General features: G+C 41.8%; 1 protein-coding gene across 1 annotated transcript; it reads right to left on the bottom strand.

Annotated features, from left to right (window-relative positions):
- Positions 1-2,736: 2,736 nt before the first annotated feature.
- Positions 2,737-15,659, bottom strand: LOC147901719 (uncharacterized). Its single transcript, XM_087374358.1, has 3 exons — positions 15,488-15,659; positions 3,251-3,416; positions 2,737-3,079 (listed from the first exon to the last, which is right to left on the bottom strand). The coding sequence occupies exons 1-3, from the start codon at positions 15,657-15,659 to the stop codon at positions 2,737-2,739; spliced, it is 681 nt and encodes a 226-aa protein (XP_087230484.1).
- Positions 15,660-16,586: the final 927 nt, after the last annotated feature.

The raw sequence follows: 16,586 nt of genomic DNA, 5'->3' as shown, positions 1-16,586 counted from the left end.
CCAAACCTCCAAATTGCTTTCTTTTGTACACTCTTATTGGAAATCATTGTGGAGCTTAGAAGCCTATAATTATGTGCTAGGGGAAGAGAGAGAGAGAGAGATCCATCGATACCAAGGATGGCAGCTTCAAAAGGACGAGCTGCTAACTTAAGAAAAGGGAAAGCATCTTCTCAAACAAGCAAGAAGGAGGAGGTTGAGGCAAAAGGTCACTACACTACGCGAGATAAGGAAAGCTCAAAAAGCCATGGGATTGTGTATTCCAAAGGCTCCTTTTCAAAGATTAGTAAGGCAAATCTGCGATGACATGAACCTTATGGACCTTGGCTTCTGTTGGCAAAGAACGGCAATATGGGCGCTGCAAATGGCTGCCGAAGACTACTTTATCGAATTCTTTCAAGATACATTTCTTCTTGTAGCCCACAACCATAGGGTTACAATAATGGAGAAGGACATCAACTCTTTAAAGATGGTGAGATGGAGGTATGACACGCTACTCAAGGCCACAGACATGAGTGACATCAAGATGAGGGAAATTTTGTTGACACCTCCTGCATGAACTCCAAGAGCAGATGCCCTAAAGATAGAGGAAGTAACACACTTGAAAGACACAAGAGGAAAGTCTTCTTTTGAGGCATTTTGAAAGGGGAAAATGAAGGAGCAAAGTGCTCCTAGTACCTATTCTTATAAAGCTAAGACTAGACAATTAGAACTAAAGGTTTTGGAACATTTAAGTGTATTGGGTCAGCCTGTACATATCAGTTTTCAAGATCAAGACTCAATATGAGAGTACAACCTAACAAAAGATTGCATTAAGGCGCTTAGAGTTAGACAAGGAGAGGTTATCGACATGATTATCCTTGCAGGACTCAGGTAAGATCTTATATTCATATATATCTCTTGATACATCACAATCTCTTTTAAATATTTTTGAATTACTCTATTCATTTACAGCTTGCTGAAGAAAATGTTAGATGAGTCAAACGAAAGTCTTGTACATATTGTCGACCCCGCTATCTCATTCAAGCTAAGAAACCCTAGGTAGCTAGTAGACCAAGTTGCAAGGTGGTTCACATTTTGCGACTTCAATGAAGTCTACCTTATTATCAAACCATACCATTCAAAGTGAGTGATTATTGAGCTACATTGTAGAGGAGAGTTTAATTCTTCTTTTTAATACCCAAAGGCTAATCTCTTTAAGGATTGTCATCTGTAGTCGACATTGGAGTTTGGCTTCCATCCACCTACCAACTAAAGCATGTTTTTGCTTCAATTCGGTTGCTAAGACTCATCGTGAGATAGACTCGTACATTGCCTTGTAGAGGTACTTGATTTTTGAAAATAACCAATCATTTATTTTATAGAAACCTGCTAACATTGGTAAATGTAACTTTCAGTGCTCTAAAGAGACTGGCTATTGCAATTGATTATTGCCCACATAGCACAACTAAGTTAGGAGCAATTAGTCCAATGCACATGGTGGTAAGACTCAAACTCCTTTCTCCTATCAATACTATTTTATAATAAATCCAAATAGTTTCCAACTAACAATCTAGTGCATGGTTTACAGACACCACCACAATACGATGCCCACTCTTGTGGGTGGAGGGTACTTCTCAATGCTCAATATGTTATTGAGTCATATTTTGTAAAGCATAAAATAGTAAGTACCATCATTGCTTTCCATTCATCTGTTTAAATTTCATAGATAATATTAAGCTTAACCATTAACTTGAAACATTTTTTTATGTTATTTATGCAGATGACTGAAGCTAGCTATGATGAAGATTATGTGTTTCACTTTAGGGCAAGGATGAGATCCTAGACCTTCTAGATTTTGCCTCCTATATCACAAAAACAAAAGCTACAGTAGAACGCTCTGATATAGTAGCAAAGGGACAAAGCTCAAGAGGCATGGAGGACACCACTCTCAAGCATCACCCTCCTCCAACCACAAGGCTTGGTTCTAAAGACCCTAAGTCCCAATCTCAAGGTCCTACACCAACCCCTAAGAACCCTCCTCTTACCTCAGAGCTCAGATCCGAGGAACCTCTACCAGAGCCTAAGCTTCCTTCTGACCATCTTGAGCCTAGACCTTAGAATACCCAGTCCCTTCCTTTGAATACCTAGCCCCCTCCTTTGAATGTTGAGCCTGTAAAACGAAGGAGGCTACAGATGATCCAAAACTATGGCAAATTGTACTACCCTCAAAGATGATTCTGGTTTGTAACACCTAATAAATTCCTTTTATATTGATGTCTGTTGATACCAAAAATGACAATTTTGTAAACATGTACTATCTTTGGGGAGAGAGAGAGAGAGAGAGAGAGAGAGAGAGAGAGAGAGAGAGAGAGAGGCGTCATGAAAATGAATATATATTTCAGAGAAATTGTACACCCCTGAGATTCCATAAAAAGAGTGCTCTGCAATGGAGTTTGATATTAAAAATATCATTGTACAAAAGCTCTAAGGCTCTTTATTGTTCTTGCTATTAATTATTGGTGTCTTTCTCATGCCTTTCTTGCCTCAACTTGTTGCCCCCAACTAAGGTTCCTAAAAATAAACAGTTTGTTAGGAACAAGAAACCAAACTTTATTTAAATTTAAGAACATAGTTGAAACATAGACCAATTATAGATCTTGAATACCTGAAATTATCAATTTTGATTGATTTTATACATCTCTCTTGATCACAATTAAAATACAAATAAATTAATAAAGTCCAACATAATCAATCAAATTATTCTCCAAAGATTACCTTCTTGTTGTTGAGTATGGATGTAAATCCAGCTGACACGCTTCCTTCAGTCTCTATGTCTATGTCCTGTCGCAATTGTGAAAGTGTACATCTCTGCCTGAGTGATATAACACTCACCAAATTTCCATTCTCATTAACCGTGATGTCGAGTGATTCATTGTCAGGACCAAATGAGTTTAGATCTTGATCTAAAGGAATAACTTTATTTCCAAGCAATCTACTTTGTTTATAGTAAAAAGAAAATATGAAATTGTGGGTCGCAATCATATATTTGAGTTGTATTGAGAAACCAACAACCTCACAGAATATTGAGTTGGATGTGATCCTATCCCAACCATCATCCAAGAAGTGCAAAATATCATCTCTGCCATTTGCCTTATAATGGAACATAGTTTTACAAACTTTGATTGGTAGATGATTGAAAAGCTCAACAAAGATTGTGATTGCAATGCATGTATTTATTCTACATATTTGAGTTATAGTTCATGGTCATAAAGAGCATTGTATTTTCATAAATACTTTGGCTCTATAGCTCTCTATCACATTGCCTTTAGGAATTGGCCAATCAATGCTATTCCATGCTAGGAGGTCTAATTTTTCCAACATACCATGTGTGTTGGCCTTGTCTAATAATTGGTAATAAATATCATAAAAGAAGATACCTAATTGGGCAAGATGCAGTGCAGATCTTCCTGCATATTGCAATTCTCCAATGCAACCATGCATCACGTCCATGAATTCTAAAATGCATCCTTTTGCTTGCCATCACTCATAAGATGAAGGGTAAACATCTGAACAAAAAAGATGAATTATAAGATCGATTTAAGAACATCTCGAGTTATGTTATACAAACATTCAAAGAGGTCACTTACAATTTAGTCTATGCCATGAAAGATACTGTGACATGAAGTTGGGGGTAATAAACTTCAGGCACCTCTTTACTTCCTGCTGCTTTCAAACTGAGTGATAGAGATATTCATCACTGGGAAAGGGACATTAAAAAGAAGCTTTTATACCAAGAGACCACACCATACTATCCTCCCTTATATGAGAATGAAGATGGTAACATCCCAAGTGATGTTGTACTCAAGCATAGGGAGAGAAAAGGATCAACGGAGGCCATAATCTGAGCAAGCCGGTCTGCGCCAAAGAGAAGAGTGATACGTTGTTGAAAGAAGATCTTGTAGCTCAACATGACATGAACTGATATATATCGAGGAGTTTGAAGGGGTTGATTGGGTCGGATGGGTAGGTTCCGAGGAAACATTGCACCTCCTTCATAGACACCTTTACACTTAGCTCAAAACACTCTCCAAAAAGAGGGAGCGGAAGCTCCAAGACTACTCATAGAGAGAGAATGAACTAGAGAGAGAATAAACCAGAGAGAGATGAACTCAAGAGTCTACATAAGAGAATATCTACAAGAGGGAGAGAAGGCTCATGGAAGAGGCTTGAGGAGCTACAGCAACATGAGGCCTAATGGTGGACGAGATGATGAACAAGGGAGAGGAAGGCTCCTTTTATAGAGATTTTGTCACCCTTCTTTACCCATTTACAATTGCTACCTGTAGATTCCTTTTCCCATCAATCACATAAGCCCGTATGTCACCATCCATGTCCTTTTTGGCTACTCTTGCCATGTGTCCCATTAAAAGATGCTCAAGACTCTTAAAATATTGAGAAAGTCAAGAGTCTCCCCACATGGAGTCCATAGGGACCCTCTCTTTTTTATATGTCCACATCATCCTTATTCCACATAGGAATTCTAGAAGGATTCCTCTTGACTCCACACTCCTCCACATGCCTTCCACACACTTGGCATATGGCCTCTCTTATATTATTGGAACTCATGGACATGAGCCCACCTCTTTATATGACTCACTCTTCCTATTTTCTAAAAACCCCATAATATCCCATACACAAATAACTCTCACCCCATACCAACGTATTTATCATTCATACACATGGTATTTACAATGATCCATTCCACTCATCCTCTCAATCCCATACAATATCTTAGAAAATAGAAATAAGTGAGAGCCGCCAAGCTATCACTTGATACTCAAACTCTTATCAAACATAAAAGAAAGCAAACCAATGCCAAATAAAATATATCAATTTTTAGCGTCACATCTTTCCCTCCCCAGCAGATCCTCTCTAGTGACAGAGAGGGTTTGCTAGCCCTCAAGGTGGTCGAGCATAGAAGACTTTAAGGCAATACTCATTGGTGCATCCAGGTATCACAATGCCATCAACATCCTCAAGCTGATAGGTTCCATTCATGAACTTCTTCTTGACTCGATATGGTTCCTCCCATTGGCCAATAAACTTTTTGCCTAGCCGCTTGTCTAAACGGCTATCAAATCTCATAATATCTTTCTTCTTGCGTAATTTGGTGTCAAAACGGGCCTTGCGCCTTTTTTTAAGAAGCTTCCAAGTTTTGTAAGGCCTGTAATCTGCATTCATCCAAGGCTTCTAGCTGTACTAAGCATTGAGCATAGGCATCCTCCTGTCCTTTTCTTGCAACAGCAGTGTGAAGACTATGTATCTCCAATTCAATGGGCAAAATGGCTTCTATTCCATATACTAGTTGGAATGGTGTAAACCCAATAGCTAGCTTGTGTGTGGTTCTATAAGCCCATCAAACTTCTACCAAGTGCCTATCCTAATGCCTTTTCTTGGTGTCTACAAGCTTTCCCAATGAATTGCACACAACAATCCATTTGTTTTCTCTGCCAAGCCATTACATTGGGGATAGTATGGCGTGGACATGCTATGATTTATCTTTAGCTTATGCACCACATCTTCAATTAGTTCATTTCTAAATGAGGTTCCTCCATCAATGAGAATTTTCAAAATGATGCACCTCAAAACTACCAAAAAAGGATCATGAGCTACTGCTCCTCCCCGTGAGCTACTACCCCCCCCTCTCCCTCTCTCAGCCAGCCCCTCTCCCTCACTGCCCCCCCTCTCCCCCCTTCGCTGCTCCTCCTCTCCCTCCCCTCTCACCAGCCCCCTCTCCCTCCTCTCTCACCCTCCCTCTCGCCTTCCTCCTCCCCGCCCTCCCTCTCCCCCCCTGATGCCCCTACCTCTCCCTCCCTGCTAGGTCCCGGTCATTGGGATTCCTTATGACAGGGCCTCCCTTTTAGCAGGTGTGGGGATCCTTGCATGGACACTTGGTTGGATGATGCCTTTCATATTATGCCACAGTCACTCCTGTACTCTTGGTCGAACAAGAGAATACACATGCCTATTCATGCACGGATTGACAGATTTTATATAGACGATTGGGCACTTGACAGAGGAGGATCTGTATGCATTGCTATTGGGGTTTCCACCTCAGATCATTTTCCAGTGGTGTTGTAGATTCTTGAGCCTCATTGGAGAGGACGCTCTGCTAGTGTCAGGATTCCGGATGCTTTTATGCAGAGGAGAGCCTCACGAAGGATATTTTACAGATTTGGGTTTCTCACATACAGAGTGGAGCTGTCCACCCATCTCAAGCAGCTGCAGCCTTATCCGGAATTAGTGAGTATTATCATACAGTCGCTGATTCTAGGAGACGTGAGATTCTCAAATGTGAGATTGGTATACGCCAGCTGTTAGCATCCCTTCAGAGGGAAGATCAGAAGAGGCCCATAGATGCTTGGATTCAGGAGCGCCTTGCTGTAGCAAGGGCTCATTTGCAGACATTGTTGGATCAGAGAGCAGAATATGCCTTTCATGCACAGGAATCATTTTGGATTTAGATGGGTGGCAGGGTCAACAAACACTTTTTCTCTACTCATGGGCCCAGACATAATAGAGATAGTGTTTCGCAGCTTGTTGACTCAGACGGGTTGTTACAGTCAAATCCTGATGCTGTCGTGCATGTAGCTTCAAATTTTTTTGAATCCCTTCTTACTATAGATCCAGGCACACGGGCCATTGATGATGCCAGAGAGGTTATTTGGTAGTGTATCCCTGTATTGGTGAAGGATGAGATGTATGTTTCTCTAGATGCACCTTTCACCAATGCAGAATTCAAGACTGCATTACTTGCCCTTCATAAGGACAAGTGCCCACGTTCAGATGGACTTACCCCCTCCTTTTTTATTACTTTTTGGGAGCAGATTGGTGATCACATTACATCAGCCCTGTAGGGCGTGTGGGACTCTGGTGAGATGCCAGACTCACTTACAGATGGTCTCATTCATCTCATCCCAAAGAGGGGTAATAGGAATCTTGTCTCAATGGAGACCCATCACTCTATTGGGCACTTTTTACAAGATTCTGGCGAAAGCCATCAGTCTGCAGCTACAGGTTTTTCTTCCAGATTTGTTTCATGACACATAGACAGGGTTTGTGCATGGCAGAAGTATTTTTTATAATATTTTCTCATTTTGGGAGACCTCAGAATGGGCCATACAGAGCCGCCAGAGATTGGCCATTCTACTCTTCGACTTTGAGAAAGCTTACGACAGAGTAGACTGGGATTTTTTAGAGGGTACTCTATCTCGCTTTGGTTTTTCAGATGCATGGATTAGAGGAGTATCCTCTCTCTACAGATCAGCCCATAGCCAATTGCTCATTGGGGGGGTAAGAGGGGACATGTTTCAGATTTCCATATCCGTCTGCCAGGGATGTCCTCTTGCACATTTCTTTCTCTGTTTGTGGGGAAAGCTATGAGTATCTACATTAGATCTCAAGCTGATATTTATGGGCTGAGGCTTCCTATCTGCCGGGAAGAAGAGCTTCTGGATAGTGAGTTGGCAGATGACACGGCTATTTTTTTGGATGCCTCCCCCAGGACACTCACTTCCATTAGGAAAAAAGGGAGCTCATTTTGGGGCCCTGTAAGACATTCACTATTTTCTCTTTTCTCTCTCTACAAAAGCAAGAAATATGGATACTTGCGTGAGAAATGTCAGTGTGAAAAGGTATATATTCTTTCACATGCTTTATATTCATTGTTCATATAAGAGCAACACTTTTCTGTGCAGAATTCGGTAATTCTAACACCACAGACGCGTCCGGAACGGCCCAAAACCCCAAGAACGGCACTGGAAACACTGGAATCGGACATCCGGAGACCCGAAAACGGCCAAAAAAGGTCGAAAAGTGAGATTTGCAGAAAAATGCGATTTGGTACCTTTCAATTTGGTGATTCTGACACCGCAGAAGCGTCCGAAATGGCCCAAAACCCCAAGAACGGCGCTGGAAACACTGAAATCGAACATCCGGAGGCCCGAAAACGGCCAAAAGAGGTCGAAAAGTGAGATTTGCAGAAAAACGTGATTTGATACCTTTCAAGATTGCCCAAAACCCCAAGAACGGCACTGGAAACGCTGGAATCGGACATCGGGAGGCCCGAAAACGGCCAAAAAAGGCCAAAAAGTGAGGTTTGCAGAAAAACGCGATTTCTTACCTTTCAAGATCGGCCATTCCGGACGCGTCAGTGATGTCAGAATCACCAAATTCTGCACAGAAAATAAATTTTTTAAAGATTCAAATTAGATCACCTCATTAATGTGACATGCTTCTACGAACATATAGTACTATTTCTTTTTCTTATTTTCATCTTCTTTTGTTGAATTTTCAATGTTACGTTGGCCCACTCCTGATTGGTTGAGAGCCTATTTTCTCTCTCTTCTAAAAGGCCCCAAAATGAGCTCCCTTTTTTTCTAATGCTTCCGGACAACCTGGGATTTGCTTTGCACGGCTGCAAGTGCACACATTAATTGGCATAAATCCAATGGTTTTTGGATTTGCGAGGATGAGACCCCGGATTGGGGTAATGATATTGGCTTCACTTGGGTACAGAGGGGCGTCTCCATCAAATATTTGGGCTGCCAGGTTGGGGTGGGCATCTCTCCTTCACCACAGTTTGCTCTGGTGTTGGAAAGCATCAGAAGAAAGCTCCTTTTATGGAGCTCAGTCAAACTTGACTTGGCCTCCAGGGTGGTGGTGGTTAACCAGGTTCTTCTAGCCACAGCATGGTTTGTATGCTCTTGTTGGTGGCACTCTAGGGATTGTATCACTCAGCTTAAGAGGCCTGTACCAAACTTTTTATGGAGTGGTCTATATGGCACAACTGATGTTACAGCCAGGGTGGCTTGGGAGACCTTGATTCTTCCTACAAGAGAAGGGGGTTTGAATATCATCGACCCAGATCTATCGACCCAGATCTACAGTGCAAAGCTTTACTCTACAAGGTTGTTGTGAGAGGGCTTATGCCAGGGCAAGAGCCTTGGAAGGATTTTTTTATCAGATGCATACAGTCTCGCACGCCCACTTCAGTAGAGGATTGGACACACAGTACTAGATGGGTTTTCACCATAGCCCACCTCAGGTCTCCCTCTTCCCCTCTTATGGTTGCTATCCTGAAAGCATGGGCCAGCTTCAGGAGTACTCTTCGCAGGATTCCCCCATCCACCCGTGAAGAGATTGAAAGGCAGCCTATCATGTGGAATGACAGGATTTTGGATGAGCTTGGCAGACCAATTGGAGCTTCTCCTTACATGCAGTGGCCAAGATGGGAGAGGGGCCCTGCATCTACAGTGGGAGCATGGAAAGCCTTCAGGAAGCTTCCTACAGACCGACAGGCCCAGATGGTTCTTAATCTCAAAAGGAGTGCAGGGAGAGTCCAACAGATTGATGCAGCCTTGCCCTTGGATTGGGTGGACACAGATGACATGCCTATTACTTGCTCCACCTGGATGGGGGCATTTTTCAGATTGGGAGTTCCTTTACAGGTGATTGCTTTTCTTGACACACATGAGGATGCCTTAGTTTTTTATGTTTCTTCGGGGGGCAGGCTGTCCAAATCCACAAACGATATCTTGTTGGAGGTACCGTTTCAACCAGTCAGGTTAGTGAGCTTCATGGAGCATGGCTCTCTTTCACAGTGGTACTTGGATCCTGACCCGCTTCTCCTCGCCCTTGGCTCATGGAGGCTGTGGCTCTATGGAGGTGTCCCATGTGGCTCTATGGATAGATGAAGGCACCGAGAGAAGGGCATCCCCTTCTTTCGTTACACGGTCAGTAATGCCAGTAAATTCCAACTCAGCTGTAGGGGTTGGAGGCCCACCAGAGCTCATCATTGGGAGAACTTTCAAATTCCTACTAACTTGCAGAAATTTTTCTGGCAGAGACACTGGAAATCCCACCGGAATAGAAAAATCACTCTCTTCTTTTGGCTTTGTATTCATGGTGGGATAGCAGTAAACCATTGGAGATCCAAGTTCGGAGCTGACCCTTCTTGCCCTTGCTGCCTTTCTACTTTGGAGACAATACAGCACTGCCTTTGGGATTGTAGACAGGCGAGAATCATATGGAAGGGGATTGCAAGCTTTTCAGCACTTTTGTTCGCCTACCTTTCTATATGACCTGGGGATCACTGGCTTGGCTTACTCTTTCAGGGCCCCAGGTATTTTTTGAGAGACTTGATTCCTCTTGGGCTCTTCACATCCGACGACACCTTGTGGAGTCGTGCTCTCTAGAGGATGTTCTAGCCACTCTTTTCAGGGCTGCTCACTCCTCGGTCGACTCTCCATGGGAGATCCTAGCTAGCATTGCAGCATGGCACATTTGGAGAGCCAGATGCACTGAGGCTTTGGAGGGTTCTCAGGTTCACCCTTCTCAGATCTTGGCCAGTACTTGGACAGATACGATACACACTCTGATGGCCATTTGAGCGACCATGCAGGGATCATCTCGAGCAACCTTGTCTAGGAGAGTTACTTTTCTCAGAGATTGGAAAGACTCTCCCTTCTTTGCTGAGACTTCTACAGGGTTGAGATGGCATTTTCAGCCTCAGCCTTGGTTTCTTTCTACCTCATTCCTTTGAGGTGTTTTTTATTACATGCTTAGCATGGTGTATTTCCGCACAGAGCTTGTTCTAGCGGGTTTCTTTCTTACTTAATAGAAGTCTCTTTTATGGAAAAAAAAAAAAGGAATTTCCAAAGGACGACCAAAGGGTGAACAAATTTGATCAAAGAGAAATTTTGCAACTGTGCTTGCCTGGCTATTGATTGTGGCCTTGGCCTCTGCCCACCGAATCGCATAATCTCTAGACACCAATAAATAATGCTTGCCCTAAGATGAGCGAGGGAGTGGTCCCACAAAGTCCAACCCCCACCTCTCAAACGGTCCATATGCTGGAATAGGCTTCAAGGGCCCGGGAATCAACTGTCGCCTTTCAAACTTTTGGCATACTTTATAACTTCGACACCATTCATATACACCCTTATGGAGGCATGGCCAAAAGTAACCTGCATTAAGAATTCTCCTAGTTGTGCTCGCTGAAGCAAAATGACCGGAGCATTCATGACACATTTCTAGGATTCTCCTAGTCTCCATGGGATGGACCACCCGATGGAGCACCTTATCTTTTCCCAATGTATAAAGAATGTCATCAACAACAGTATAGGGACAAGCCTTCCTTATCTGTTGTGGAGTTAACCCTCGAGCAAACATGCCTTCTTTCACATATTGCTAAACATCTTGCAGTTCTGGCCATCCAGTGTCTACCAAAGAAACCACCCCCCGGTCTTGTACTATAATGGCTTGAGTAGCCAACTCATCTGCCCTTTGATTTTCTTTTCTGTTTATATGAACAAACTTGCAAAAATCAAATTAACTACATAGTGCCATAGCCTTTTGATTAAGCTCCTTCAAATGAGGACTTCTTCTTGTAATGCCCTTGCATTTACTTTATAATAAGCTGAGAATCTCTTCTTACTTCCAATTCTTTAACTTGACTTTGAAGGCAACCCTCCAAACCAAGAATCAAAGCATTGTACTCAGCTGCATTGTTAGTTGTGATACCTGGAAGCTCTTGTCCTCTTGCCCACACCTCTTGACCTTCAGAATTCATCAAGACCATCCCCCCAGCTCCTTGTTGGCGTGAAGGACTAAAAGCCCCATCAAAATACAAGACAAAAGCTATTGGTGGTGTCTTCCTTTCATCATTAATGTCCTCCTTATATTTCTTTTCTTCTCTTAGATCCTGCTGTCATGTGAGCAAATCTACCATAGTGGACCTAGTGGTATTTTCAATGACAAAAGAGAAAGAGAACTTTTGAAGCTCTGACAACCATTTTGCAAATCTCCTTCTAGGATTAGGCTTGCAAACTAGATATGCTAATACAAACTGAGAGGTACGAAAGAAAAATGGGCGAGGTAATAAATAGGAGCGAAACTTTCTGACTGAAAATACCAAAGAGAGGGCTTACTGCTCCATTTCTTCATACCTTATTTTCACCTTTGTAAGCTATCGACTGGCATAATAGATGGGTTGCATTCTACTTGCCTCTCCTTTTTGTAGCAATACAGCACCAACTAAATGCAAAGATACACTTGGATTTACAGAAAAGTCTTGAGACCAATCAGGGGGCTTCAATTTTGAGCCCTTACTCATGGCCTCCTTAAGATACTGAAAAGACTCTTTTTGCTCCACACCCCATTGGAAAGAAACTCCTTTTCTTATCAACAAGTTCATGGGATGCACTATCTCTGTGAAATCATCACAAAAGCATTGATAATACTTGCTTTTTCCTGGAATTCTGCGAACAGCAGTGACACTATCAGGACTTGGCAATGCCATGATTGCTTGAACCTTGTCAGGATCCATTTGCAAGCCTTGTTCAGGCACAATATGCCCCAACAAGACTACTTTTGTTTGAGCCAAATGACACTTGCTAGGATTTAGACACCCTTTGGCTCCATCAATCCTAGCTAAGGCCATCTTTAACTTCTCTATGTGATCCATACGCTGAGAATAAATGCAAAAATCATCCAAAAACACCCTTATGAACTTTCCCAAGTAAGGCTCGAGCACTTGACTCATGAATCTTTGAAATGTAGCTGGTGCATTGGTCAACCCTAAAGGCATCACTCTGTAAGCAAAAACTCCCCAAGATGTGACAAATGATGTTTTCTTTTTCTCTTCCTCCCGAATATGAATTTGAAAGTACCTAGAATATCCATCACATATAGAATGCATCTCATGCCCTGCTACTTGGTCTAGTATTTCATCTTGGAATAGCAAAGGAAAATTATCCCTCTTGGTCCATGCATTCAAAGGACGAAAGTCCACACAAATCTGCCACTTATTTCCTTTCGTTGGTGTAACAACTACAGGAGATATGCATTCTAAATCATCAATAGGAAAGATGAATCCCGCCTCAAGTAGTTGTGTTATCTCTTTCTTTAGTGCCTCAGTTTGAATCACCCCCAATCGCCTTAAGCGTTGCACAACTGGCTTGCTTTCTGGCTTCAACTCAATCTTGTGCTCCACAAGAGAGACTAGTCGAACCTGTGAATAGCTTGTTGCAAAGAGACATGGAAAATCATCCAACATGTTCAAGTACTGGAGCTTCTCACTACCATCTCACCCTCTCCTTGATAGAACCGGTCCAACTACAACATCAAATCATTTGGCGACTCCACTGTCCTAAATCTTTGCTTCATTGCAACCACCACTTGGTCCCAGTCCTCCTTGTAAGAGTCTGGCAAGACTTCATACCAACTCAAGGCTACACCTTCAAGAAAATCAAGCAAAATCTCCGCTCAATCCTTCATGGACCATCCAGAAATCTGGCATCCTCGAATAAAATCTTGAAGATAAGACTCCGAGTCTTCCCCTTGGGTCCCTCGAAACACTGGAATCTTCACCATAATGAAACACAAAAAGAAAACACCAAGATCCAAATAATATCCCAAACAAGATCCCATAGACCCTTAGTATACCAAGACCAACTTATTATGCACAATGTGATCCTCAACAAAATCTTCAAAAATAAGTGACCAACCAGCACTATGAAAACGTTGTGAATACATGCATTCAAGAATCACCCTTCTCACAATTGAAAGTGCACATAACAGCTTCAAGATATTGTACTCTTCATCATTTGCATAGCAAAAGAAGTTGAAAGCATTGAGTCAAAAACTATCCAAAAACTCAACTCTTCTTCACACCAAGCTGCCAGCACATGAAACAATCCCCAATCTATCATTGTGTCTACTATCGACGTTGTCGATTCACCAACATATTCAAGAGTGCAAACATAAAGGATATGATCATGATGACCGTGCGAATAGCTTGAGCATCACCTTCACAATCTTCTAGTTCTCTTAAATGGGCTACAATCTCTTCTAACAGAGTTCTTCCAGGCATCTTCTTTATCACATAAGAAAACACATGCCTATCCTAGGCATAACATGCAATCAAGTACACCCGAGACCGTTTAGTAAGATGGGATGAATCCAATACCAAACGTACCCGGCGTCTCCACGAAAAAGATGTGACATGAAGTTAGGGGTAATAAACTTCACGCACCTCTTCACTTCCTACTGCTTTCGAATTGAGTGATAGAGATAATCATCATAGGGAAAGGGACATTAAAAAGAAGCTTTTATACCAAGAGACCACACCATACTATCCTCCCTTATATGACAATGAAGATGAAAACATCCTAAGTGATGTTGTACTCACGCATAGGGCAAGGAAAGGATCAGCGAAGGCCATAATCTTAGCAAGCCGGTCTGCGCCAAAGAGAAGAGTGATGCATTGTTAAAAGAAGATCTTGTGGCTCAACATGACATGAACTGATATATATCGAGGAGTTTGAAGGGGCTAATTGGGTCGGATGGGTAGGTTCCTACTGCTTTCGAATTGAGTGATAGAGATATTCATCACTGGGAAAGGGATATTAAAAAGAAGCTTTTATACCAAGAGACCACACCATACTATCCTCCCTTATATGACAATGAAGATGAAAACATCCTAAGTAATGTTGTACTCAAGCATAGGGCGAGGAAAGGATCAGCAAAGGCTATAATCTCAGCAAGCCGGTCTGCGCCAACAAAGAGAAGAGTGATACGTTGTTGAAAGAAGATCTTGTGGCTCAACACGACATGAACTGATATATATCGAGGAGTTTGAAGGGGCTGATTGGGTCGGATGGGTAGGTTCTGAGGAAACATTGCTCCTCCTTCATAGACACCTTTACACTTAGCTCAAAACACTCTCCAAAAAGAGGGAGCGGAAGCTCCAAGACTACTCATAGAGAGAGAATGAACTAGAGAGAGATGGACTCAAGAGTCTACATAAGAGAATATCTACAAGAGGGAGAGAAGGCTCATGGAAGAGGCTTGAGGAGCTACAGCAACATGAGGCCTAATGGTGGAAGAGATAATGAACAAGGGAGAGGAGGGCTCCTTTTATAAAGATTTTATCACCCTCCTTCACCCATTTACAATTGCTGCCCATAGATTCTTTTTCCCATCAATCACATAAGCCCGTATGTCACCATCCATGTCCTTTTTTACTACTCTTGTCATGTGTCCCATCAAAAGATGCTGAAGACTCTTAAAATATTGAGAAAGTCAAGAGTCTCCCCACATGGAGCCCATAGGATCCACATGCCTTCCACACGCTTGGCATGTGGCCTCTCTTATATTATTTGAACACATGGACATGAGTCCACCTCTTTATATGATTCACTCTTTCTATTTTCTAAAAACCCCATAATATCGCATACACAAATAACTCTCACCCCATACCAAGGTATTTATCATTCATACACATGGTATTTACAATGATCCATTCCACTCATCCTCTCAATCCTATACAATATCTTAAAAAATAAAAATAAGTGAGAGCCGCTAGGCTATCACTTGATACTCAAACTCTTATCATAGAAGAAAGCAATACCAATGCCAAATAAAAAATATCAATTTTTGGCGTCACAGTACTTTGGGTGATCCAACAAGACAAGCTCTTTATGCATGTACACATGCTGAATCAATATTTCCTGTTTGGATTTTTTTCCATCTATATTTCTAAAATCTTTCACTCTTCCTTTCCAAGATGTCAAGCATTCATTGCCATGCCTTTTTTTTCTTCTCCTATCAAGTTGCATTAGCACCCAGCATCCTTTTGCTATACTCAATGTTTGCCAATTACCTTTAACTGTGATTTTGTTAGTGATTTCTATAGAAGAAATAAAAGACTTAGGTTGACGAGGTAACGGGATCTCAATTATTTTTTCTTCTCGCCATTTTGATCAACACAACATTTTTTACAAGTTCGATAACATGTCATTCTAAAATTAAAGAGGTTTTAAAACTCTTGAAAGTTAAACACCTAAAACATAAGAACTGAATATCAACAATGCAACCTAGTACTCGAACTATGATCAGCACTCAATTTAACATGTATATAACCAAAATGAAAGATAAAGACTAAGAGTAAAGTTAAGAGACCAAGATAAAAAACCAAGAGTAAAGTTAAGAGATACCAAGGTTTTTATGCCGTCTTTGGTGTCATAACCACCTGCTTCTTCCTAGCCTGTCAAATACAATCCAACCGAAAATCGAAGCACTTGTAAACTCAGAGAAGGCAACCTTTTGAAGAATTTGTAAACTAGAAGAATCAAAATATAAAGGAAAGAGAGAGCAACCTTGTTCCTCAATAGATAAGTCAATGCAAAATTTTGTATCAGTCTCGCGACCAAGTGCCAAAAACTTCTCTCGCACACTCATGATTCTCTACAATCAATCACGACCAAGTGCTAAAAACAATTAATGAGAAGCTTAAACATTTTAATCTTTGAAAGACAACAATGGGTGAAATGAAAGAGAAGAAGTCTAAGAATGAAGCTATAGGTAAGAAAGCACGATGATACACGCCATGAGGGGGAGAGAGAGAGAGAGAGAGAGGAGGCGAATGAAAATACTAGTTTGAAGAAACATAGAGGAATAGAGAGAACGTTGGGTAACAGAGCTAGCGAGAGAGAAATGGAGTAAGCGAGAGAGAGAGAGAGAGAGAGAGAGAGAGAGAGAGGGGA

Source organism: Dipteris shenzhenensis, chromosome 5 (genome assembly GCF_047967505.1).
Source record: "Dipteris shenzhenensis isolate YYH24624 ecotype China chromosome 5, Dip_SZ_1.0, whole genome shotgun sequence".
NCBI lineage: Eukaryota > Viridiplantae > Streptophyta > Polypodiopsida > Gleicheniales > Dipteridaceae > Dipteris > Dipteris shenzhenensis.
The sequence above is the reverse complement of the archived record's forward strand: the minus strand, read 5'-3'. Positions and strand labels throughout refer to the sequence as shown.